The following is a 24853-nucleotide window of genomic DNA, read 5'->3' as shown; positions in this document are numbered from 1 at the left end:
GTACCCCTTTCTACACATGCACACAGCAATGTGTACCCCTTTCTACACAAGCACACAGCACATGTGTACCCCTTTCTACACAAGCACACAACACATGTGTACCCCTTTCTACACATGCACACAGCAATGTGTACCCCTTTCTACACATGCACACAGCACATGTGTACCCCTTTCTACAATGCACACAGCACATGTGTACCCCTTTCTACAATGCACACAGCACATGTGTACCCCTTTCTACAATGCATACAGCAATGTGTACCCCTTTCTACACATGCACACAGCACATGTGTACCCCTTTCTACAATGCACACAGCACATGTGTACCCCTTTCTACAATGCATACAGCAATGTGTACCCCTTTCTACACAAGCACACAGCACATGTGCACCCCTTTCTATAATGCATACAGCAATGTGTACCCCTTTCTACACATGCACACAGCACATGTGTACCCCTTTCTACACATGCGCACAGCAATGTGTACCCCTTTCTACACAAGCACACAGTACATGTGCACCCCTTTCTACACATGCACACAGCAATGTGTACCCCTTTCTACACATGCACACAGTACATGTGCACCCCTTTCTACACATGCACACAGTACATATGTACCTTGCACTCGTACACATGTAATAAAATAAAATTTAAAAAAAAACACTCAAAACTGCAAATGCAAAAGCAAAAAAGCATGTGCCTGCAATCCCAGTTCAGTAAGCAGAGGCAGGAGGACAGAAGTCGAGGCTAATCCCAGCTACACAGAATACCCAAGGATAGTCTCTGTCTTACAAAGGCCTAAGTAAGGGCTTCAGGGACAGCTTAGTGGGCGAGGGTATGTCCCATGATGTTCACAACCCACAGCCTGAGTTCAATCCCAGGGAAGCACATGCTGGAAAGAAACAAACAATTCCCGCAAGCTGTCCTCTGACTTCCATAAGTGCACCGTAGCATCCACACATACACACACACACACAATAAATAAATAAACAAATGTCATGAAATAATTTTAAATCCTAAACAAAGTACAAAAGTGCCATTAATTTTAAAGATATATTGTCACTATATAATCAATATAATTTATTTTATTTATTTTTTTATTTTTTTTTCGAGACAGGGTTTCTCTGTGGTTTTGGAGCCTGTCCTGGAACTAGCTCTTGTAGACCAGGCTGGTCTCAAACTCACAGAGATCCACCTGCCTCTGCCTCCCAAGTGCTGGGATTAAAGGCATGTGCCACCACCGCCCGGCTTATAATTTATTATTGTGAATTTAAATTGTGTGTTTTTGAGATGCAGGCTCTCCATTAAGTCCTTGCTGTCCTGGAATTCTCTATGTAGAACTGGCTGGCCTCAAACTCATAGCTATCTTCCTGGCTCCGTCTTCCAAGTGCTGGGATTCAGTGCGTGTGCTACCATGTGAGGCTGAGTTTTGGATTTTTTTCTTCATCTTCTTTATTGTCATTCTAGCCCTGACAGTAAGTGCTCAAGATATGCAGTCAGGGGGGGCCCTGCTGGCAGGGATTCGAAGCAGGGACTGCAGGAGCTGGGGACAGGCAGGCTTGTGGGGGCAGGAAGAAGGCCTTGATGCTGCCCTTCTCCTCCTCACATATCTGACAAAGCTTGCCTGGCAGAGAACCAGAGACTCAGTAAGGAAGAAATCATGATTTTAGGGAAATCATGTTTGGGCAATAACAGCTTGAGGGTTGGAGGGGAGGGAGAAGAGCTCTCGGTGTGTAAAGTGTTTGCCTTGCAAGCCTGAAGCCGATTTTCATCAGAACAGAGGAGATAAGCTATGCCTTTCACCTGGGCAGCCTCTGTCTTTACTGTGTTCCTCAGAAGCTGGGTGTCCTCTGCTGTGGGGAGTCTGTCTCCGTGGAGGGGGCAGTGGTACAGGAGCTGGGAACATAGAGACTGAGAAGGGAAGATGACCTGCTGATGAGAGTCGTTTCAAGGACGCCTGGAACTACTTACTTCATTCTCTTCCCCAAGTCTCTCCCCGACCCTAAATGGGCCTCAGAGAGGGCTGGCTGGAGAGATGGCTCAGTGGCTAGTTGCTGACTGATCTCCCAGAGGACCCAGGATCAGTTCCCAGAAACCACACGGCGGATCACAACCATCTGTGACTCCAATCCCAGGGAATCCGAAGCCCTCTGCTGTCCTCCCTGGAAGCTAGGCGCACAGGCATAAATGCAAGCAAAGCATCCAAACACACACAACAAATCAACTGATCAAAAAGTGTCTAAGAAAGACTGCACAGGAGAATAAGGGGCCTACGCAAGGCAGTGTGCGTGGTTGGTGGCACAGTGAGCTCTACAGAGAGACCTGGATTCCAGTGCTGCTTCTTGTGCTTAGTACCGCTGAGAGCCACAGGGCTGTGTTGACAGGAAACCGGGAGTAATTCACACCCCACCAAAGAGGTGGCATGAGCTCCCCAGGAGGGAATGACAGCTACAGCTGGCCTGTATGAATCCCCAGTCAGCTTGTCCCTCCAACTCCCTGGGCAGCGTGTGGAATGAGGCACGGAGATGTTCTGACTCCTGGAGCCGGAGTGAGGAGGCGGGCGGCAGACGTCTTGATTGGCTGCTGGGAAAGTCACTCTGGGGCCCAACTAGAGCTGTTCCTGTGTCCTCCCAGCTGGGTCTGTGCTTCATCTGTGAGACCCCCTTTCAGCCCCCATTTCAAGCATGTAACACATCTGAGTTCCTTATTATGCCGCCCGCTCCTCTCATCCCTCACCCCTGTCGATGTCACCCATTCTCTGTGCTTGCTGGCTTGTTCTCTGGGTTGTTTGACATGGGTGACCATTCATTCTCTCTTTGGGCCTCTATGAGGATTCCTGAGTGTGCCCTGTCCCATCCCTCCTCCCGCTGCTCAGGGTTACTCTTCCATCCAGACTCAAAACAGGGGCTCCTTTCTCATGGTTTCAAAGGCTATCTGCCCGGTGACAGCTCCCAGATGACCAGCTCGCTCTTTTCAAGTTTCACGGTGGTAACTTTCCTACGTTGTCTACTCCATGTGCCAAGCGTGTGCAGTGCTGTCACAGCGGAACCTAGCTGGAAGAAAACTCTGGGTCCCACCTATTCCCATTGCGCCAGTCCTCCCCACCTCAGGAAATGCCATCACTGTGGACCTCCATCCTTGCCTCCCTCACCCTTCCTCTCTTCCATGACACCCCTCCCGCAGATCTCTCCTTCTCCACTTGTAGCCAGCACTGTCTCCAATCCCTGACTCCCTCTCTAGCCCTCCTGGGACCTATAGGTCCCAATACATCTACTCCCAACATGAAGAAGATCCAGCTTCCCTGCCCAGTACCTCCTCTAGCTAGTATTGTTTTGGAAATCATCTGGCCGGGACTCAAGGCTCAGGATTCGGATCTGTAAAGTCCAAAACCTCCCTCTACTCCCCCCACCCCGGGGGGGGGGGCTCGCTGCCCTCAGACACACGGCACTTCTTTCTGTTCCTCAAATGTGGCAAGGACATTCTGCTTTTATAAACAACATCACCCTTCTCCATCACTCAAGCGAGAAAACTCAGTAGAGTGTAGATCCCACTTTCTGCCTGTGACCAGGTACAAATAATGGCACCCACTTGACCTGGTACTCTCCCTCCCTTCCTTATTCCGTCTGAGCCTCTCACCACCAAGGCCCTCCCAGTAGCTTCCTAGCTTCGATGAGCCACAGACTTCTGATCTCCACTTCCAGCCCCTGGAACCTGGGCCACAATCAGTACCCGATTCTTGCACAGACTCAACTGTTAGCCCCCAAGGACTCCTGTGACTCCAAGGGCCTCGGGGGCCCTCCTGGTCCCTTTCCGTGCTGGAATAGAATTGCTGCTTCACTAGGATTGTTGGATGAATGGATATGGATACCAAAGGAGAGATTCAGGAATTGTCCAGAGAGTCATGCCTTCTTCCTACCTGCCAGATGATACCTCCCGCTGAGAAAAGTGGGGAGCCCCAGGTTGTAAACTGCCTGTGGAGTATGTAGCTCTGGGAGAATCCTGACTGGGGTCTGGACTCAGGAACCCATTCAGCTGCGAGGGAATGACCAGCTTCTCTCTCCCAGAAACAGTGTGGCTACCGAGAGACCTTTTACTACAGGGCCTCCCTAGTCAGTCTCCCCTTTGACCATAACTGGCCCATGAGCCCCTGCGGCTATCTCAGACTCTCAATGGGGCAGCCTCCTACAGTACAAGTTTGATGAAGGTCCTCCTCTGCTCAAGACCTCCCCTGCTACCTGTAGAGGAAAACAAAAGACATGTGGGTGCCTGGGTAGCCATGCTGGCCACAAGGCTCTCCTCCAGTCGCATCAGACCCTGTATCACCATGTAGCCTTTGTTCTGACTGCAGCATCTACCTAGAGCTTGCTTTCTGCAGACAAGTAAGTTAGCTGCCTTACCTTCTTCAGTCCTGACCTTGAGTCTGACCTTGTCAACCAGGCCCATTCACTTCCCGTGAACACAGCAACCTGGCCCAATCCTGCTTCTCCAGCATCCTTCCTTTTTGCTTTGGCATGTACCTTTCTGTAGCACCTAATATAATTTGCTTGTTTTCCTGCCTCTAAAATATACTTCTGCATGGATGGGGACATTATGTCCCTATGCATCCCAAGCACCTGGATCAGTGCCAGGCCCAAAGTAGACACATTGGTAGGTGAGCAAAGGAAGAGAAGTTCCATTGCCTAGGACCGACATATCAGATACAGGCTAGAGCCCAGGCCTGTTCCCTCCCGCAAAAGACCACCTTTCCAGCTGGGCAGTGGTGGCGCACGCCTTTAATCCTAGCAGGTGAGAGGTAGGCAGATTTCTATAAGTTCGAGGCCAGCCTGGTCTACAGAGTTAGTTCCAGACAGTTAGGGCTGTTACACAGAGAAACCCTGTCTTGAGAAACCAAAAAAGAAAAAAACAAAAAGCAAAAAAAATCACCTTTCCAGGGCTGGAGATGTTGCTTCATTAAGAGAATGTGCTGCTCCTTCAGAGGATCTGGGTTTGGTGTCAGCACACATGAAGGGCTCACAGGCACCTGTCACTCCAGCTTCAGGGATCGACACTGTCTTCTGGCCTCCTTGGCCTACATACATGTGGTACACACAAACAAAAATAAAAGCAGATCTTTTTCTTTTAAATTTCACCTTTTCAGATCCCTTATCAGGGCCAGACATGTACTGGGCTTTGCTGGGGTCTATATACAATCACCAGCTTGGGAGGTGGTGCATAAGATCTGGGGATAGGGGATGGGGTGCATCATCAGAGACTGAGGGCAAGGAGGCGAGGCCCTGGGACTCTCCACCTGCTTACCCTAGCCAAGGTAAACTGGAAGAAGTCACACTTTGGGGATTCTAAGTGCCAAGACTAGGGAAAAGCAGGCATCTTAGTAAGTCACTCAAACTATCTCATGGGTGACAGACAGCACAGGACCAGACAGACACCAGGAAGGTCCAGAGAAGAAGAGGGCGGTCCTCCCTTTCTCTGTTGAACAGTGTCAAATATTACGGCAGGTCCCACAGTCAGACTGAATACATTTGCTGGGAAAAAAAAAACTGTATCACTCACTGAGCAGACTATGACTTAGGGCATGTGTGCATTTAACCTGTGCAGCAACTCACTGAGATAGGCCTTACCATGCCCATCTTATAGGTGGGGAAACCAAGGCATGGAAGGATTGGCTCATCTGTTCCAGATCCCACATCTATAAGTGGTGGGACTGAGGCTGTTTCGCCAAAAGAAAAACTGACAGTCACTGGGAATTTCTAGAGGAATTAAAACACACATGTCATGCTGCGGAAGAGTCCTCATCTCACATCAACATAACAAGGATGTGGGTGTGGTAACACACCTTAAATTTCAGCACTGAGGGGAGAGAGGCCTGCAGATTTCCACGAGTCTAAGGTCAATCTGGTCAACAGAGAGCTCCAGGCCAGCCAGGGCTATGTAGGAAGACCTTGCTAATCAAATCAAATCAAATAATTGCTATTTAGCTGAGGATGGTTTTGAACTTCTGATCCTCTTGCCTCTCCCCGCTGAATGCTGGGATTCCAGGCATGTGCCAGCATGTTGGTTTTATGGGGTGCTGGGGTCAAATATTTCAGAGCTTCATGTATGCTGGACAAGGGCTTTGCTAGCTGAGCTCCACCCCTGGGCCCTCACATTCTACCTTTCCCTCTGCTTCCTTGTCTTCAGAAAGAGCTTTCCCTGGACAACTGAAATGGAGTCATAACTGTCTATGGAGGCAGGCAAATTATTCTGCTGCAGTATGTCTTTGTTCTGAACGTGTCTGGAAGATGTCCCTTCAGGCTGGTCCCGGGTCCTTTTGATAAGTCCCAGGAGCTAAGTATTTGGGGGTTTGTGAGGAAAATAGATGCTACAGTCACCCACGTTTTCTCTTTTCCAGCCAATTCTTACTGACTCAGGCAATCTGCCGGAACCCCTGTGTTCTTCCCACCAACACACTGTGGGGACCAGTTCCTGCTCTATGGGTCTTGCTGTGTGGAAGGACTCAGTTCCCCTTCCTTTTTTGAGTCAGACTCTTCCCTACAACACTGGAGAACTGGATTCTACCCTCCCCACCCCACCCCCATGAGGGCACAACATCCAAGTCTTCCTGCTTCTGGGAACTGCTTCCCTCCCAGGTAGGCAGGAGCCCTTGAAGCAGGGGACTCTCACTGGGCAGTGGGTCTGCAGGACACCTGGTGGAGCTGTGACCTCTGGTTCTTCTAGGTGTCTTACAGGAGACTGTTGTCCAGGCCACCCTGGGTGTTGGGACTGGACTCAAGGAGAAGAGTCTGGGTTTCATTTCATCACAATCAGCTCAGCATCTATGGACTTTGAAATATTTTTTTTTTTCGAGACAGGGTTTCTCTGTGCTTTGGAGCCTGTCCTGGAACTAGCTCTTGTAGACCAGGCTGGTCTCTAACTCACAGAGATCCACCTGCCTCTGCCTCCCAAGTGCTGGGATTAAAGGTGTGCGCCACCACAGCCTGGCTGAAATATTTTTTCTTTATTCTAAAATTTAGTTTTACTTTGTATCACAGTTACCAATTCAGCTTGTTTAAAGAATCAAACATTTCAGCTGGGCGGGTGGTGCACGCCTTTAATCCCAGAACTCAGGAGGCAGAGGCAGGTGGATCTCAGTGGGTTCGAGGCCAGCCTGGTCTCCAGAGTGAGTTCCAAGACGGTCAGGGTTGTTACACAGAGAAACCCTGTCTTGAAAGACAAACAAACAAGAACAAAAACAAAACAAAGCAAAAGAACAGGCACTTCCATAAGCCTAAAGTTTCCTGTGAAGACAGCGGGCCCTTGCTGACTTTCCACACAGCCTTCACGCGCTCAGCATCTCCCTTTGGTTATTTATCGCGTGGCTCTGAAAACTTTTTGGTACTGTTTCATCCTGAATTTTTCACTTTAGGCATTTTCTGGATAGCCTTTTTGTTTGTTTGTTTTGTTTTTAGAGACAGGGTTTCTCTGTGTAACCCTGGCTGTCCTAGAACTCAATCTGTAGATCAGGCTGGCATCAAACTCACAGAGATCCACCTGCCAGTGCTCTTAACCTCTAGCCCTCTCCCGGCCCCTATTAACATTTTCTTCAGTTACTTTTATCAGGTATTTTCATGACTATAATGAGAAACTAATATCGTCTCTGTGATGATTTGCCTCAGTGAAGACTTTAGGATGGAAATGAGTTTTCCTATAGGATGTTGAAGGCATTACTCCATCAGCGTGGTTTCCAGAGGCATAATTAAGAAGCATAAAAGTGTTTTGAGGCCGGGCAGTGGTGTCTCACACCTTTAATCCCAGCTCTTGGGAGGCAGAAGCAGGAGGATCTCTGAGTTCAAGGTCAATCTGGTCTACAGAGCTAGTTCCAGGACAGTCAGAGCTATTACAGAGAAACCTGTCTCAGAAAAATAAGGGGGGGGGGGGATTTTGATATCAGAATCTTTGAGTATGTCTTATCTTCTCTTTCTGAAAATTTGCAAAATATCCTCAGTGTTTACTTTTCTGAAGCTTCATGGTGATATGCCTTGATGTGAAATTACTTTTTTGTTTGTTTGTTTTTTGAGACAGGGTTTTTCTGTAGCTTTGGAGCCTGTCCTGGAATTAGCTTTTGCAGACCAGGCTGGCCTTGAACTCACAGAGATCTGCCTGCCTCTGCCTCCCAAGTGCTGGGATTAAAGTCTGTGCCACCACTGCCAAGCTTCTATTTTCAATTTTTTTTTTTGATTTTTCGAGACAGGGTTTCTCCGTAGCTTTTGGTTCCTGTCCTGGAACTAGCTCTTTTAGACCAGGCTGGCCTCGAACTCACAGAGATTCGCCTGCCTCTGCCTCACAAATGCTGGGATTAAAGTCTGTGCCACCACTGCCAAGCTTCTATTTTTAATTTTTTAGAGTTCTTTTTATTTTTTTTTATTTTTATTTATTTATTTATTTATTTTTTTATTTTTCGAGACAGGGTTTCTCCGTAGCTTTTGGTTCCTGTCCTGGAACTAGCTCTTGTAGACCAGGCTGGCCTCGAACTCACAGAGATCCGCCTGCCTCTGCCTCCCGAGTGCTGGGATTAAAGGCGTGCGCCACCACCGCCCGGCTAGAGTCCTTTTTAGAGTGCTGGGATTAAAGGCATGCATCACCACTGCCCATCATAAAATTACTTTTTATCTTGTCCTTGGTACCTACTGGGTCCTTTCAGTTTGGAAATTCATGTCCTTGACTTCTGGGAATTGTAGTAAATTACTTCACTGGTAATTTATTCCCCCTCTATTTTTTTTTTCTGTTCTCTGTTTCTAGAACTCTGGCATTTGGTTATTTGCCTTCCTAGATTAGTCATTAATTTTATTTTTCAAGGCAGGGTTTCTCTGTGTGTTCCTGTCCCTGGCTGTTGTGGAACTCACTCTGTAGACCAGGCTGGTCTCAAACTCACAGAGATCCACCTGCCTCTGCCTCCCAAGTGCTGGGATTAAAGTGTGTGCCACCACTGCCAAGCTTCTATTTTTAATTTTTTAGAGTTCTTTTTAATCTCTCCAGGAGCACTCACACTTCTTAGGAGTCTCTTTTTGATTCTAGATGCAGCTCCATCCTTCACCACATTGGAAGGCTGACGAGTTTCTTTCTTCCTTGTGTTTTCCCCACCTGTGACTGTTATGCTTGCTTCTTCTACGCTGATGCGTTTCTCATGACCCTCGGTTTTCTGAAGCGGAGGCTGTGGCCCACGAGTGGGGCTTGGCTTATTCAGAGAATGGCCTGCATTGGACCATTTCCAGACTCTTCAAATGTTCTCCCCTGTGATGGTCGTGGCCCCCAAAGAAGCTTCCTTCAGTCTATGACCTGGAGGAAGAAAGCCTAAATCCCGGTATTCTCTCCACAGGAGAAGACAGATTCTTGGCATCAGAGTGTGCATGTGCCTTGCTGTGTCAGGGGAGGAGACTTTCAGTCTGCTTTATGGGAGGAATGAATTAGTCTCTTTTGGGTCACTGTGACCCAGAAACTATCTGTGGGAGGAAAGATTCATTTTGGTCGATGGTGGAAAAGTTGTAGTTCATCATAACAGGGAAGATCGAACCCAGTGGCTCAGGCATGACAGTTGGGGTGGGGGACAGTGGCTATTCACATTAGATTAGGAAGCAGAGAGAGAAGGCCCAATTAGGAGCATGTAGAACCTTCAAAAGCCACCCTGTAGTGTTCTATTTCTAACAGCTAGGTCCCAATTTCTAAAAGTTCCACAGCCTTCAGAATAGAGTCACAAGCCAGGGACTAAGCCCTCAAACAAGAGCCCATGGGGAACAATTTAGATTCAAACTGTGTCTTAATTACTGTTTCATTGCTGTGAAAAACACCTCAAAAGAGGCGACTCTTAAAAAAGAAAGCATTTAATTGGAGGCTAGGTTACAGTTTCAGAGGGTTAGTCTGCAAACATCATGGCGGAAAGCAAACAGGCACGGTGCTGGAGCAGTAGCTGAGGGCTTTGTATCCTCATCTGAAGACAGCAGACAGAGAGAGACTGGACCTGCTGTGGGCTTTTGAGACCTCGAAGCTCACCCTGAGTGAACACCTACTTCAACAAGGTCACACCTTCTAATCCTTCTCAAAGAGTTCCACTCTCTGGTGACTAAGCATTCAAATCTATGAGCCTATGGGGGCCTTTCTCCCCCATCACTCATTCAAGCTATCACAGAACAAAAAAGGGGGGGGCACCCAGGGAAACACTCTATTTTCCAGTTTATTCTAGGAGAGCCATATGAAGAGGTAAAAGATACGTGGCGTCAGGCGGTGGTGGCGCACGCCTTTAATCTCAGCACTTGGGAGGCAGAGGCAGGAGGATCTCTGTGAGTTTCAAGGCCAGACTGGTCTACAAGAGCTAGTTTTAGGACAGGCTCCAAAGTTACAGAGAAACACTGTCTTGAAAAACCTAAAGAGAGAGAGAGAGAGAGAGAGGGAGAGAGAGAGAGACATGGCGTGAGGTATGTGGTATGTGAGGTGGGTCCCTGGCACAGCATTGTCTGTTGTAGTGTTGAATGTGCCACTCTCTTGAAGTATGGAAGCTATTCAGACCCTGTCCACTAGATTTTTATGGAAGTTCTGCTTCTGAAGATATGATTGAGTTATTTGTCAATGTGATTGTGCTCAATCTTTATCCTTCTCCCCTCTGAACAGATTTCAAGCTCTCGTCCTCTCATCAAACGTTTGCTTCCTCCGGCAGCAAAGCCCTCATCCTAATTAACATATAAAATATACCCTGTCTTGAAAGAACGAAATTGCGCTGGGGATGTAGGTCAGAGCGTTTATCTATCGTGCAAGAAGCCCTGGATTTAATTGTTGCGGGAATCTTTCCAGCATAAGCACTGAACACCAACTAGAGTAGAAGAGAGGGGACAATGCAGTGGACCAAAGCCAGAAGGGACAGCTCCCAAAAGCCTTTGATACCGGGTCCTGTTTGTATTCTCGTTTTATACTCTAGAACCACAAGGTGGGTTGGGCAAGCAAGCAAATAAGACTTTACAGAACCGTACGTGACAGTCAGCAGGTTAGGGGCAAAGACCCACGGTTCCAGCTATTTCTCTAAGTCTTTCTGTTTCGGGTAGCAAGGGAAGTCACTTTTGGCAACAGGCAGAGCAAGCAGTGAGTGCTTTACCTAAATCACTGATAAACCGATAAACTCGCATGTGATGATAATAACTGGCCTTTTCTACCCCACTCTGCTCCGCGCCAATGTGGTGTGGCGGTGCACGTATGTAACCCCAGCAGTCAGGAGGTGGAGGCAGGAGGATCCCAAGTTCATCGTTAGCTACACAGTGGGTTTTATGCCAGCCTGGGCTACACAAGACCCTCTCTAAAACAACAAAAAGCCCTTAGCACTCTTGACCCCAAGGCCTTAGTGGTTCTTTTGACAGAGACCAAGAAAAGGGCTAAAGATCTTGCTTCCTATGTACTTACAGTATAGGCACAGATGTGGTTGCTAAACACTTGCCTGTACAGCTAAGTCTCCATGGCACCCCCTTTGAGCCTCCCTTTCCCTGCTCCTTGTCACACTGGCACACATAATCTGAGCCCTGGGAGGCAGAAGAGAGTGGGACAGAATCTGGGCTCCATCTATCCCTGCCTGCATGTATGAGGCTAGGCACACACAGCCTCTCTGCCTCGTGGTCTCCACCCAAAACATAGGGGACAGAACACTCGTCTAAGGCACTGCAAAGATCCTATGGCCAGCTGTGATTCGATCACGGTACCTCACAAAGATGGTTGTGATGGCAAGTGTCAGCTGAGAGCCTTCACACCATGGCATGGGGTAGATAGAAGCAGAGGGGACACCAGTTCAACCTTCATCTCCACTTTGGAGAGGACATGCACATCAGAGAGAAGGGGACTTGCCTGAGCCCCTTTCTTCCCTCACTTATCATGGATACGGTGGGTAAACAAAGGCACTTTCTGCTTCAAAACGATTTCTTGTCTAGGGAGTCTGCCTGTTTCTAGAAGCATCCAAGGAGCCTAATGAATCCAGAGGTCTGCCTAGAAACAAGTGACAAGAGCCCTGGCCAGCCAATAAGATCGTGCCGGACTTCTACCTGGTTAGGGAACTCCCCCTCATCCTGCCCAGGGAGGGCAGCTTTGAGTGAGTGGGGTATTTCCAGATTTGTGGCTTTCACTTCCACATCTACCACGTGGGCGGAGTGACCTGCTGTGGACGAATCAGGTTCCTCCCAGCACCAGCTTCAAGAGGTGATCCTGGGGCTCAAGGGTCCCAGACGAAGAGGAGGAGCGGCGGTGGCAACAGCAGCAGCAGCAGCAGCAGCAGCAGCGCCTGTCGAGAAGACTAGAAGCCAGAGCCATGGATGACCAGCGCGATCTCATCTCCAACCATGAGCAGCTGCCCATGCTGGGCCAGCGCCCTAGAGCCCCAGAAAGGTATGTGTGAGTACCAGCAGGGAGCCCTCAGTTCTGGAGGGCACAGAGTGTGGGTCTGGGAAGGGACATGGCATTGAATTGCAGGAAGGCTGCCTTTTAAGCACTGACTTTTTGACATATAAACATATATGTAAGGCAGGGTCTCTCTCTCTATAGCCCTGCCTTTCTACATAATGAAACTCACTCTAGACCAGGCTGGCCTCAAACTCACACAGATCCACTTGCCTCTGCCTCCCAAGTTCTGGGATTAAAGGAGTGCACCTTCACACCTGGCTCTGAGTATTCTCGACCCCCTCCCCCCAGCTCCCACCTGCTAAGAGTATTGACTTCCCATATCTGTAAACCGAGGGGTTCCTTGAGGATGTGTTAAGTGTTAAGAGAGCCCTGGGTTCACGCCTCAGAGTTCCACAGACCCTCTGCAGCTGGGCCATGACTCTAAGCTGAGACGTAAGACCATAGTGTTCCTCCCTCGGATGAGTTCTCACTTTTCCTCAATAGATCTGTCTGCTCAGATCTGTAGCCTCAGATTTTGGAAAAGTTCCGATGCCAGTGGAGATACCATTTCTGAGGGTAACAGAAGCAACTTAGTCTTTCCTTAATGGCCAGAAGGCTTGTAGGAGCCTAGATAATCAGTCTGGCTATATCCGCATCCATACCTGAAACAGGATTAGCCTTTCTTCGTGTGTGGACGCTGGCTGCCATCTCAGCGGCTGCCGAAGAGAAGGAACACTTGTTACATGAGTGGCAGGGACTCAGCGCTGTAGCGGGGTTAGACCCATCTGCGAATCTCTTCCTGGCTCTGCATCAAGAGGCTGCCCCAGGCATCCACGTAGCCCAGGGTTCCTCTCCCAGACCCCAGATGACCTCAGCCTTGTGCCCTCCACCCTCCAAAAACCCAAACAGGATTAGAATTCACCTGCCCTCTTGTGCTCCTTCCCCCACCCCAAGCTCTCAAACCTGATTTGCTTGCTGTCTATGGGGGAATCAAAAGCAGAAGTGACGTCAGCTGTTTCCAGGGCAGAAGGGGATTTGAGAGAGCCTCTGAGAGACTGTAGGGGAATTGCGTTCTGGAAAGAAGGTAACCAGATATAGAGCAGGAGAGCAGTGGGGACTTCCAAGGCAACTTTCACTGCTGTCGTCGATGACCACAGAAAGGTCACAGCCTCTTTCTGGGTCTCAGCTTAAAGGTAACAGGTACAGTCCACCTACTGTACGCTCTTCAGCAATCTTGGGTGCCGTTGACTGCCATCAGAATCATAACCAAGCTACAGACACTATCTTCATTCTTACAGATGCTGTAGCTAGGAGTTGGCCTTTTCTATTATTTCCCCCTGCCCTTGTCTTTTTCTTTTTTCTTTGAGACAGGGTTTCTCTGTAGCTTTGAAGCCTGTCCTGAAACTCACTCTGTAGACCAGGCTAGCCTTTGAATTCATAACGATCCACCTGCCTCTGCCTCCTGAGTGCTGGGATTAATGGTGTGTGCTACCACCACCCTGCTCTTTTTTCTTTTCTTTTTCTTATGTCGCTTTGGCTGGAACTCACAGTATAGCCCAGGCTGGCCTTAAACTAATAGATATTTGCTTACCTCCCAAGTGTTAGGATTAAAGATGTGTGCCACCATGGCCAGCATTTCCCCCATTTTTACACAAAAGGAATCTGAATCCATCCTGGTAACTAAATTTACAGGTTGTCTCAGCTAGTGAGTGTTGGATAGAGCATTTGAACCATGACTCATCTGAGCTTGTTCTCCTATGTGGGTCCTTTAGAGGCATCATTTGTGGAGAGGGGAGGTGGGAGCCCCCTGACCTCAGGCCACTCAGGGAGGGCTGTGTTCAGAGATGGTGGCTTAAGCTCTCAGGCCATTCCAGGCAGGGTTTGACTTGGGGCATTTTCCGTGAACACTTCTGCCTGGCAACATCTGTGTCATGATTCCTGATAATTCTGATTGGCTTTTGACTTTAGTCAGTTACTTTTTTTTTTTCTTAATTACATAAGAAGGAAGTACAAAGGAGGAAGTAAAACCAGAAGGTGACAGAGTTGGCACTCAATCAAAACCAAGGGCCAGACAATCTAGAGACAAAGAGGCTGGGTGTGATTGTGCAAGCCTATAATCTCAGCATTTGAGAAGTGGAGGCAGGAGGATCAGGAGTATAAGGCCAGCCTCATCTACATGAGTCCATCTCATAAAAACAAAATAACAGTAAATTTAATAAAAGAGGAAGGAGGGCAGATGCTAGATTTGAAGTATTATTGATAGAGTAAATGTGTTGGGTGTTGGAGCCAAGTGTTTCATCTCTACATTATTTTTATTTATTTAGGTTTTGTTTTGTTTTGTTTTTTGAGACAGGGTTTCTCTTTGTAGCCCTGACTGCCCTGGAAGTCAGTCTGTAGACCAAGCTGGCCTGGAACTCTGGGATCCTACTTCCTCTGCTTCCCAAGTGCTAGGAATAAAGGCGTGCATCACTACTGCCCCCTCCATCTCTGTGTTAATTAACAACCTCTCATCCCAAGCTTTTACCCATTTCACATATAGAAGGGTCAGCTTGCTCACTCACACCCCCCAGAGCTAGGCCAGTGGAAGAGCTGGGATGCCAATTACGGCTACCTACTCTTGTCTACTAGATCAGAGTACAGGGCTGAAGAGCGGCCCAGGGGTTCCGCGAGTCACCCAAGTTGATAATAAAGCAGAGGACCTTGAGCCCAGGCTACATCTTCCTTCAGAAGGCCAGGAAGGAGAACGTACTCCCCTTCCTAGTCTGACCTCCCTTCCCCAACAAAGAGGTTTTGCCTTCTCCTTCCAAAACAACTCTTCCTTGGCTCAGCTGTTGGCTTAGAAAACACAGAGTCAGCCAAGCAGAGAGCTAATGAGAATTAGCTGTGTCTGTGACATCATAAGTTACTAGGCAGACAGGTCTTCTGGTGTTTCCTAAATCTCCCTTCCTGGTTGCTGGAGTAGGCAAGACTAAGACTGATTATGACAATTTCAAATGGAGTCTGTCTTAGTCTGAGTTACTATATTATAATACATGTTTAATATATAAGATATATATATATATATTACTATAAATACTATATACAGATTGGGAGATATGTGTCCAGAAATTTATTTCCCACAGGTTAGGAGGTTGGGAAGTCCAAGATCAAGGTGCTGACACCTGATGATGACTTTCTTGCTGTGTTGTAAATGTTGGAGCCCAACTTCTTTTGTTAAGCCTTTTTTTTTTTTTTTTTTTTTTTTTTTTTTTTTTTTTTTTTTAGGCAGGGTTTCTCTGTAGTTTTGGAGCCTGATCTGGAACTCACTCTGTAGACCAGGTTGGCCTCAAACTCAGAGACATCCACCTGCCTCTGCCTCCCAAGTGCTGCAATTAAAGGCATGTGCCACTACTGCCTGGCAAAACCCTGTCATTTTAAAGGGGACAAGTTCAAACATCAGCAGAATACTGATAGTTCTTTCCATCTAAGGGCTAAGTGGAGGAAGAATGGATGGGAACTTTCCAGGTCTGGAGTTATGATCCTTATGTTCCATACTGTAATATGGGCATGCACCCTCTCCACCCCCTCCCCAGACAGTAGTCAAAGCATCAAACTGTAAGCAATCACTGAGGTCTGAGGGTCTGGCCACCCAAGAGCGTGACACATTCATCCAGGCCTAGCCATCTATGTTGCTGTTGAATTCCCCCCAATTGGGTATCACTTCAAGGTGCTTCTATGGCCATAGGAAGATCTGTCTCAAAGAGAACTGTGCTGGGGAGACAGCTCAGCTGAGAAAGTTCTTGCAACACAGGCACAAGACCTGAGTTTGAATCTCGAACACTCGTTTGAAGAACAAGCGCTAGTCCTAGTGTTGGGGAGGCAGAGACAAGAGGGTCCCTGGGTTTGTTGATGAGGCAGTCTAGTGGAATCTTTGTGCTCCAGGTTCAGTGAGAGACCCTGCCTCAAAACATAAGGTGGAGCGCAATTGAGGAAAACATCTGAAGTGAACTTCTGATCTCCACATATATGTACACATGAGCACCCATATGAATACGGATATGCAACACATACCCCCCACCACACTGACACACACATCCTCCCCCACATACTTCTCCCACATATAACATACACACACCCCATATACTATATACACACACCACACACACACTACACACATCCCACACACACCACAACACACATACCCCCACCACATATAACACACACACACCCTGTACACTATACACACACAATACAAACACACATCACAAGCCGGGCGGTGGTGGCGCACGCCTTTAATCCCAGCACTCGGGAGGCAGAGGCAGGCGGATCTCTCAGAGCTAGTTCCAGGACAGGCTTCAAAGCCACAGAGAAACCCTGTCTCGAAAAGACAAAAAAAACAAACAAACAAACAAACAAAAAAAAACAAACACACATCACACACACCACACACACACATACCCTCCACAATATATAACACACACACACACTCCACACACGATACATACACGCCACATACACCCACCACACACACATACCCCTCACCACAAACACCACACACACATACTACACATACCACACCCACACCCACGGGTTGGGGAAGAACCACATTTTAGAATTGCTGGGGTGAGACCAACTCGTGTGACACTTGACAAAAGCTAAGAGACTGATGGAGATTTGTCCAGAGATTCCTGGAGACTGGCACATAGGCTGTGTCTCTGGAGCAGTGGCACCTGGCCCTGTTCCAGCCGGATAATCTCCTCCTCCCTTGTAGTCTAGGTTCTACTTCTCTTTGCGGTCCACGCCACATTGCCTTCCCCTTTCTCTTTAAGTCTGACGTCACTGCAGGGACTGGGGATAACACGAGGGGGGGAAAAGGAAACTCTTCTTCCTCTTGCACAGTAAAAGCACCTATCTTTTTCTGCTAACTAAAATACATAAACAAACAAACAAACAAAACCAAATTGTTTTCCCCTGAGGGTAGCTCTGATCCTCGGATATCCTGGGCAGAGGGAACCTGGGTAAAAGAGAGAGGATAGGCCATTTTACCCCGTCACTGTACAAAGGGGACACAAAACCCAGAGTAGGCAAGGAACTTGGCTCATTTTTTTCCCCATAGAAGTTGGGCCCCAGGTGGATCTAATTTCTTCCCAGGAAGCACATTGGTGGTCAGCTGGGGCGGGGGGCAGGGGATGTCCTCACACACACCTCTCTGGCCAGGGGAGTGGGGAAGGCTTGACAGAAGTCCGAAAGGGCATGGGTGAGGCCATACGTCCCCACTCCCAGTCAGCCTCCAACTCTGGCTCCTACCTTTACTCCCTCTTCACAACAGGTGCAGCCGCGGGGCCCTGTACACCGGCTTTTCTGTCCTGGTGGCTCTGCTCTTGGCTGGGCAGGCCACCACGGCTTACTTCCTGTACCAGCAGCAGGGCCGTCTAGACAAGCTGACCGTCACCTCCCAGAACTTGCAACTGGAGAGCCTTCGCATGAAGCTTCCTAAATGTGCGTGTCCCTCGCCTCACAAGCCCCACCATTTCTCCATCTAGCCCCTCCCCCGCCATTCCCGGGTTCCAGATCTCAACCCCTGGCCCCCTACTCCCTTGGACCTGGTCTCATGCTGTCTGTCCTCCCTGCCTCCTCACAGCTGCCAAACCTGTCAGCCAGATGCGGATGGCTACCCCCTTGCTGATGCGGCCACTGCCCATGGAAAACATGCTCCACGGGGTAAGGAAGGTGGCAGGAAGGAAATGGTAGCTGGTCTAGGCAGAGAGCAGGTGCCAAAGTGGAGGGGCAAAGAGTAACGGCTGGCCAGGAAGCAAGGTCCTAACTGCTGGAAAGGAGCAGGGGCCACCTCAGAGGGGCTTGCCAGGGAGATGGAGGTTACCCTGATGGGGAGAGGACAGGCCCACAACTCTTACCGGCCACAGCATCGTACAGTCCCTCGCCTCCTCCAAGCCTCTGACAGCAGTGTTGCTCATGAAACTATTGGTACCTTCCCCAGGGAAGAGCATGCCAATTGGTAGCATTATATGAACTAGACTATAAAATTAGGAAATATAGTATATACATAAACATATACTCAAGCAATAACAGTAAATAAAAAAGAGGCCATGAATTTGAAGGAGAGCAGGGAGGGGCATATGGAGAGATTGGAGGGAGAAAAGGAAAGGGAGAAACATGGTAATTAAATTATAATCTTGGGCTGGAGAGATGGCTCAGTGGTTAAGAGCATTGCCTGCTCTTCCAAAGGTCCTGAGTTCAATTCCCAGCAACCACATGGTGGCTCACAACCATCTGTAAAGAGGTCTGGTGCCCTCTTCTGGCCTGCAGGCATACACACAGACAGAATATTGTATACATAATAAATAAAATAAATATTTAAAAATAAATAAATAAATAAATTATAATCTTAAAGTTTATGCCAGCCTGACCAGTGGGGACATGGAGGCAGAAAGGGGGTGAATAGCTGGAGCTCCCATGTTAGGAGGTGACAGAGCTGAGCTGGTGAGCCCATGGACTTGATTCTTTCTAGACTCCAGCTCTTGTGTTCTCCCCTCGCTGCCCTTCCCACTTCTCAGCTAACAGTGCTGCTAACCCTGTTCCTCTTCCTACAGCCTGTGCAGAATGTTACTAAGTACGGCAACATGACCCAGGACCATGTGATGCACCTGCTCCTGGTGAGTGTCAGAGCCGGTGGACGGTCCCGTTCCACGTGGGACCCCGACCCCCGCTCACATGCTAGGCTCACTACAAACTCAGCACTGCTCACCCCAAGGAATAGAAGGTGGTCATTAAATACTTCATCCAGTCCAACCCCATTCCCATCTTCAGATAAGTGTCTGTGTAGCCCTGGGACTGGCTGTGCTACGTAGACCACGTTGGCCTTGCACTCGAAGAGACACGCCTGCTTCTGCCCACTGAGTTTTGGGTTTAAAGGCGTGTGTCATTACACCAGGCTCTAGCTTTGTCACTTTTGGGGTGGAAAAATTAAGGCCCAAATCTTGCATGTGACTTGTCATGATATTCCGTTCTCCTTCCGAAATTAATATCTCACACGCCTGCTCTGGTCTGGGTACTACACAGTTCTCGGTCTGCAGCAGGGGAGCAACTTTAACAGACCAGTGATCAGGTGATGAGGGACAAGCGCTGGCTATGAGGACAGTCAGAGGACCCAGTCTAGCTAGGGGTGGTCAGGTCTTCCGGAGATGAGACCTGCAAAACAGGCAGGCATCAGCAGGGAGAAAATCAGTGGTGCTGGTAAGGTTGGCCTGGACCCTGACAGGAGCTACACAGCTGGGTGGCCCATACCCCTGCTCTCCGTCACCAAAGCCAAGGTCCAGGCTTGCTGTGGCGAACATCCTTCCTCAGCACAGTGTGCCCATTTCCCCTTGCCGATCATGGAGTTCTTTGTAACGTTCCTCTTGCTCTGCCAATCTGCAGAGGTCTGGACCCCTGCTGTACCCACAGCTGAAGGGGACCTTTCCGGAAAACCTGAAGCATCTTAAGAACTCCATGGATGGTCTGGACTGGAAGGTGAGCAGCTTCTGTCCACCTCTTTCTACGGCAGCCTCAGGACTAGAGTGGCAAGGGGTGGGCAGGCTAGGGGAGCTGTTCTCTGGGCTACAGGGGGCCTTCGAAATCCACAAAACCCCTGTGGGTCTTCAAGAGGCACCCAGGCTGCAGCTGGACTCCAGATGTTGGGCCTGTCTGATCCTCCAAGTTTGTCATCAGGGTAAAGTCCGGTAGGGGGCAGTGTTGACTCCTGACCCTGATGGCCTGCCTCTGTTCCCATTAGGTCTTTGAGAGCTGGATGAAACAGTGGCTCTTGTTTGAAATGAGCAAGAACTCCCTGGAGGAGAAGCCCACCGAGGCTCCGCCTAAAGGTACCAGATGGGAGCCTCAGGGTGCCAGGGCCCCCTGGAGCTGCTGAAGTTAGGGTCTCCAGCACTCTTAAAGGAAACTGCTGCAGCATCCCATCCTCTCAGCTCACTGTGTCTTCTTGTTCGTTCCTGACATGTCCGTTGGCCTGTTCTATCACACACACATGCCGAGTATAGAGGCCTCTTGTCTCTCCTCTTGTCTTGGAGCAAAACCAACTCGAAACATACCAGGCATGGGTCCTCGGAAGGACACCTCCCCAGCAGCACACCTCAGCACTTGAGGAGCAGAGGGTCATAGAGTCAGCGAATGCCCAGGACCCTAGGCACAGCTCACCTCACCAGCCATGCCGGCACACAGGAGGCTGGAGACCTAAAACATGGGGAATGATTTTTTTACCCTGGCGCTGTCTCTTAACTTGCTGTGCAGAGCCGGAGAGCCAGACAAGTCTGTCCTGCTGGGCTTCTCTGTCCCACAGATGGAAGGCCAATGGCCCATTCTTCTCTAGACCTGCTTCTCTGATACAGAAGAGAGCTCGCCTGTGATCTCAACCAACTTCTAGCTAATTTTTTAAATCACCTCTCCAGCATCCCCAACAAATGACAACCTCCATTTCTACTTGGGTCATCCAGGTAACAGGAAGGTCAGGTTCCCAAAGGTGCCCATCTGCAGAAACCAGAATCGCAGGAATAATCACCAACTGTAATACAGTCTGAGTGCTGGAAGTAATCATTTTGAGGCAAATGATCCAGCCATGCTTTTCCTTTTTGGAAACCTTCCTGGTTTCAGCCTCCAGCCTCAGTTTCCCCATCTGTGCCATGGGAGGAATGAGAAAGCAACTTGGACAGGCATTAGGCCCATGGCCTAATGGTGTGTGGGCCTCTGCTCTGCTGAGATCCTGGCCCAGAGCCCACTCACTCACTGTCTTCATCATGCCTGTAGCTTCAGGGCTGACCAAGTGCCAGGAAGAGGTCAGCCACATCCCTGATGTCCATCCGGGTGCGTTCCGTCCCAAGTGCGATGAGAACGGCAACTATATGCCGCTCCAGTGCTACGGGAGCACTGGCTACTGCTGGTGTGTGTTCCCCAACGGCACTGAGGTCCCTCACACCAAGAGCCGCGGGCGCCATAACTGCAGTGGTAAGCAGGGGCCGCTATGTCAGTAATCTAAAGCACTAGGAAGCATTAGGAAGGCTGAGGGTCCCGAGGTCCCTCTTAGTAAACATGGGGTCAGGACATGGGTTGGCTGTGCCAAGGACAGCCACTGTTAATCATGCATCTGGCCCTTCATCCACCTGGGCACTCCTGTGTGTCCCTTGCTCTCCTCTCACGTTCTCCACACACACGCTGTCCTACAGCCCCCCCCCCCCCATCTCTCCGTACCCCCTAACCACACTACATACTGTGGTGCCTCCTTTCCTGGGCTCAGGGCCATACCTGATTGGGAAATATGCCTTTGGGCACAATGGCAACCAAGTGTGTGGTGGGCTAAGGATAGCATGATGATTCTTTTGCAGAGCCACTGGACCTGGAAGACCCATCTTCTGGCCTGGGTGTGACCAAGCAGGATATGGGCCTAGGTAAGGGGGCCTGTGGAGGGTATAATACTGGGCCGGCTTTTACAGAATGGGCTGGTGGTTGGAAACAGAGTATCAGACCAGCAAGGGGGGAATGGGAATGGGGTCCCTTGACTGCTCTGCAGTTCCAAGATGCTGGGAAGAGGCAGGTCCAGCAGGAGAGCCAACCATATTAACATCTGCTTCCCTTCCCAGCCATGTGAAGACAGAGGCTGGCTCTGCACAGCGACAGCTTTCCTGCTCTCCTGTGGTGCCCCAGCCTTCCTGCGTTCCCTGACGGTCACATTCCACTTCTTGTCTCCCTGCACCTTGGGGCTTAAGGCTGGTTCTGCGTCATCATCCCTGGACACGATAAATAAAATCAGAACAGAATGAGGATGCTGGAGGGAGGGCCCTGCTGCCCAGCCCTATCTAAAGGGACACAAAGCTCAGAGTGGGCAATGCTAGGTGGACCCCATTTCTGACCCATTAGCAGTCTCCGGTGTGGGGCTTTGAGATGTAGGCCCACAGACAGGGATAAGGGGTACTCAACCCTTAACCCACACTGAACACCTCTGCTGTCTTCTCAAGGAAGAACCTAGGCCCTCCTCCCAGCAACCCTTCCTCACTTCCTGCCAACCCCCCCGGGTCCCTTGCTCAGCCAAGCTTATCAGCAGCCTGTAGGATCATGGCTCATGTGACAATAAAAGGTAGTAAGTAGAACATTCTTGCTCCTGGTTCTTCTGTTGGGATCCAATTAGTTTACCCTAAGAAAGTCAATGACAACCTTAACCCTAATCACCTAGGTCCCCAGGGCCTGAGGAGTCCAGGGTGATGGGCCACAGACACTCAGTACCTGTTTAACATTCAGAACAGATTCTTGCCCAGTTTAAAAAGCACAGCTCATCGTGTCCCAGCTTCCATTCCTCATGTCCCCAATTCCATTTCTGTACTAAGAACAGCGTAAGTGTGATGACAGATGGACACAGGGGCCTGGGTGTCTGCGCAGGACCCATGGCTATTCAGCTCCAGTCCACTGTCACCGGAAAAGGGAGCAGACCCCTTACCACCCAGGAGTCCAGCATGAACAGTAGTGACAGCGTTCCGTTTTTTAAGTTTAAATACTTCTGTGAGCGCTCAGCACAGCCGTTGAGAGCCTTCTCTGCAGTCTGATCTGGGCCAACAGTGGGAACGAAGGGAACAGCTGTCCATGTCGGGTGGTGCGTCCCAAGGCTCTGCACACAGGGTGCCAAGGGCCTCCGGCCTTTGAGGTGAATGCTCCGACTTCTGGCGCTCCACAGACTCTGATTATGCAGAGGCAGCCAGACTGATTGCCACTCTCCTCCCTCAGTCTACCCCAGTTACTGTCCCAACATGTCGCCGTCAGCTTTGTTCCCTTCTTGCCTTCACCAGCACGGAACTGTTCCCTGGACAGAGGACAACTCACGGCCTGGCTTACTGGTTCTTCTACCCTTCCCATGCCAGCCACCAACGTTTCCCTTCCTTCCACACCATCCTAACCCCCAAACTTCCAAAGGCCCCTGAGCCATCAACTCTGGCATCTGACCCACCTTCAGCTCTCCCCAGGCTCAGTGGCCATCTCCTCCAGGGAGCTCTCCCTACATCAGCACCTGGGGAGCTTCACCAAGCAAACTGTCAGACTCACAGTAACATAGGCCTTGGCACACAGGCAGGAAGGAGCTCTGAGTGACCTGTGCTCCTCCAGGGTCACCAGTCTTTCCTAGTCAGTAACAGTTCGGGGACAAACGCACGGGGAAACTCAAATCTTTACATTTAAAATCTTTTATTTTGAGTTCTTAAAAAAAAAAAAAAAACCAAACAAACCCCAAACAGCTGGAAAATTGATAGGACAAGTCCTTGGGATAGGTCTGGAATCCAGGGAACAGGATGAACTACAAGCAGGACCGTGTGGGTCTGCAGTGCAGAGATGGAGGTCCTGAGGCCTTCGGGCATGTTGGATTTGAAGGGAGGGAGGCAGTCACTTAAAAAAATATATATACTGTACACATCTTATGCAGCACTCGGAGGGGGTGGGCGTGTTTCATCCCACTTCCTCCTGGGACTGCCGCCCCCTTGCAGGTTCCGCCTTCTAAGTTCTCCCTTGCAGGTCCACCGGCTTGGCCGGCAGTACATGCTGGAGCTGGCCATCATCTTCTGTTGAGGGAGGCAAATTAACAAGTCCAGTCCCAGATTACACTGGCCAGAGCTCAGAGGTCAGGGAACAGTCACACTGACAAAACTCTAGGAGAAGAAAACAAGCCAGGCCAGGAGGAAAAAGTCAAGGGAGAGGCAGCAGCTTTGCTCAGGGCGTTCTTTGCATGCTGCTGCTGTACCCGCTACCAGTGTCCCTCAGTCCCACTGACCCCGGGGAACGGAGTTGCTGTCTCTCTAGCTCCCTCCATTTGGGCCCACCCAGCTATCCAGAAAGGCAAGAAAGAGTCAGGTACCTGTTCTATGTGCTGGCCCTCACACGGCAGGCTCAGCTGTCTTCTTCTGTGAGGAAAGAAGGACAAGAAGGTCTCAGTGCTGTGGGTCCTCACCTCATGGACTGTCTTAAGAGCCACACTCCTGGAGCTCCCACTGCTAGGCTGTCCTGTGCTACCAGCCCTGGGCCAAACAGCCTTTGCCTCATGAAGCGGATGGCTGTTTCTTCAGTGAGCACCCCTCCTGGCCAGGTGTTGGGTGTTGGAATGGGAAACATTGGAATTTCTGGCCCAGGAGCTCCCAGGAACTCACTCTCACCTTTTTTTTCTTTTTCTTCTGTATTGACTCAGGGTCTTTGGCTGAGGTCTTTTTGCCTTTCTTCTTTTCCTTTTTTTCCTTGTCTTTTTTTTCTGAGGGAAGAAAGACAACTTCCTGAGCAATAGATATTGACACCGAATGGGTTGATGTCAGGAGGCCAGACAACTCCCAGCTCTTACACCATGGGGAAACAGGCCCTGGTGGGGCCAGGGCTCCATTCTTCCTGCCTGTGACCACATAATCTAGGGCCTCAATACTAGTTATGCAAGTTCTTTATCACTGAGTTATAGAGCCAGTCT

At 49.6% G+C, this 24853-nt stretch overlaps 2 protein-coding genes across 7 annotated transcripts in view; one reads left to right on the top strand and one right to left on the bottom strand.

Moving 5' to 3' along the window:
• Positions 1-12240: 12240 nt before the first annotated feature.
• On the top strand, positions 12241-22514 carry Cd74 (CD74 molecule). Of its 2 annotated transcripts, XM_041641428.1 has the most exons (9): positions 12241-12387; positions 17690-17859; positions 18002-18081; positions 18972-19034; positions 19798-19890; positions 20153-20240; positions 21178-21375; positions 21753-21815; positions 22008-22514. In XM_041641428.1, the coding sequence occupies exons 1-9, from the start codon at positions 12311-12313 to the stop codon at positions 22013-22015; spliced, it is 840 nt and encodes a 279-aa protein (XP_041497362.1). In that variant the 5' UTR covers positions 12241-12310; the 3' UTR covers positions 22016-22514. The 2 variants fall into 2 exon arrangements, with proteins under 2 accessions (XP_041497362.1, XP_041497363.1); XM_041641429.1 differs by lacking the exon at positions 21178-21375.
• A 1070-nt stretch (positions 22515-23584) lies between these two features.
• Tcof1 (treacle ribosome biogenesis factor 1) overlaps positions 23585-24853 on the bottom strand; it is a 30778-nt gene continuing 29509 nt past the window's right edge. For all 5 annotated transcript variants that reach the window (XM_041641379.1, XM_041641382.1, XM_041641381.1 and 2 more), the window contains exons 24-26: positions 24555-24646; positions 24260-24305; positions 23585-24053 (exon numbers count right to left, since the gene is read on the bottom strand). In XM_041641379.1, the coding sequence (XP_041497313.1) occupies positions 24279-24305; positions 24555-24646 (119 nt within the window). In that variant the 3' untranslated portion in view covers positions 23585-24053; positions 24260-24278. The remainder of the gene's footprint in view (positions 24054-24259; positions 24306-24554; positions 24647-24853) is intronic.

This window comes from Microtus oregoni, unplaced genomic scaffold, assembly GCF_018167655.1.
Source record: "Microtus oregoni isolate MIOR12 unplaced genomic scaffold, Mior012 000069F_ref0000032, whole genome shotgun sequence".
NCBI lineage: Eukaryota > Metazoa > Chordata > Mammalia > Rodentia > Cricetidae > Microtus > Microtus oregoni.
The sequence above is the reverse complement of the archived record's forward strand: the minus strand, read 5'-3'. Positions and strand labels throughout refer to the sequence as shown.

Excerpts from the sequence above, each read along its gene's own strand:
- Cd74 (XM_041641428.1), top strand. The coding sequence starts at position 12,311 with ATGGATGACCAGCGCGATCTCATCTCCAACCATGAGCAGCTGCCCATG. Across the intron at positions 17,860-18,001 it reads TCGCATGAAGCTTCCTAAAT|CTGCCAAACCTGTCAGCCAG; the intron begins GTGCGTGTCCCT and ends GCCTCCTCACAG. Across the intron at positions 21,376-21,752 it reads CGGGCGCCATAACTGCAGTG|AGCCACTGGACCTGGAAGAC; the intron begins GTAAGCAGGGGC and ends ATTCTTTTGCAG.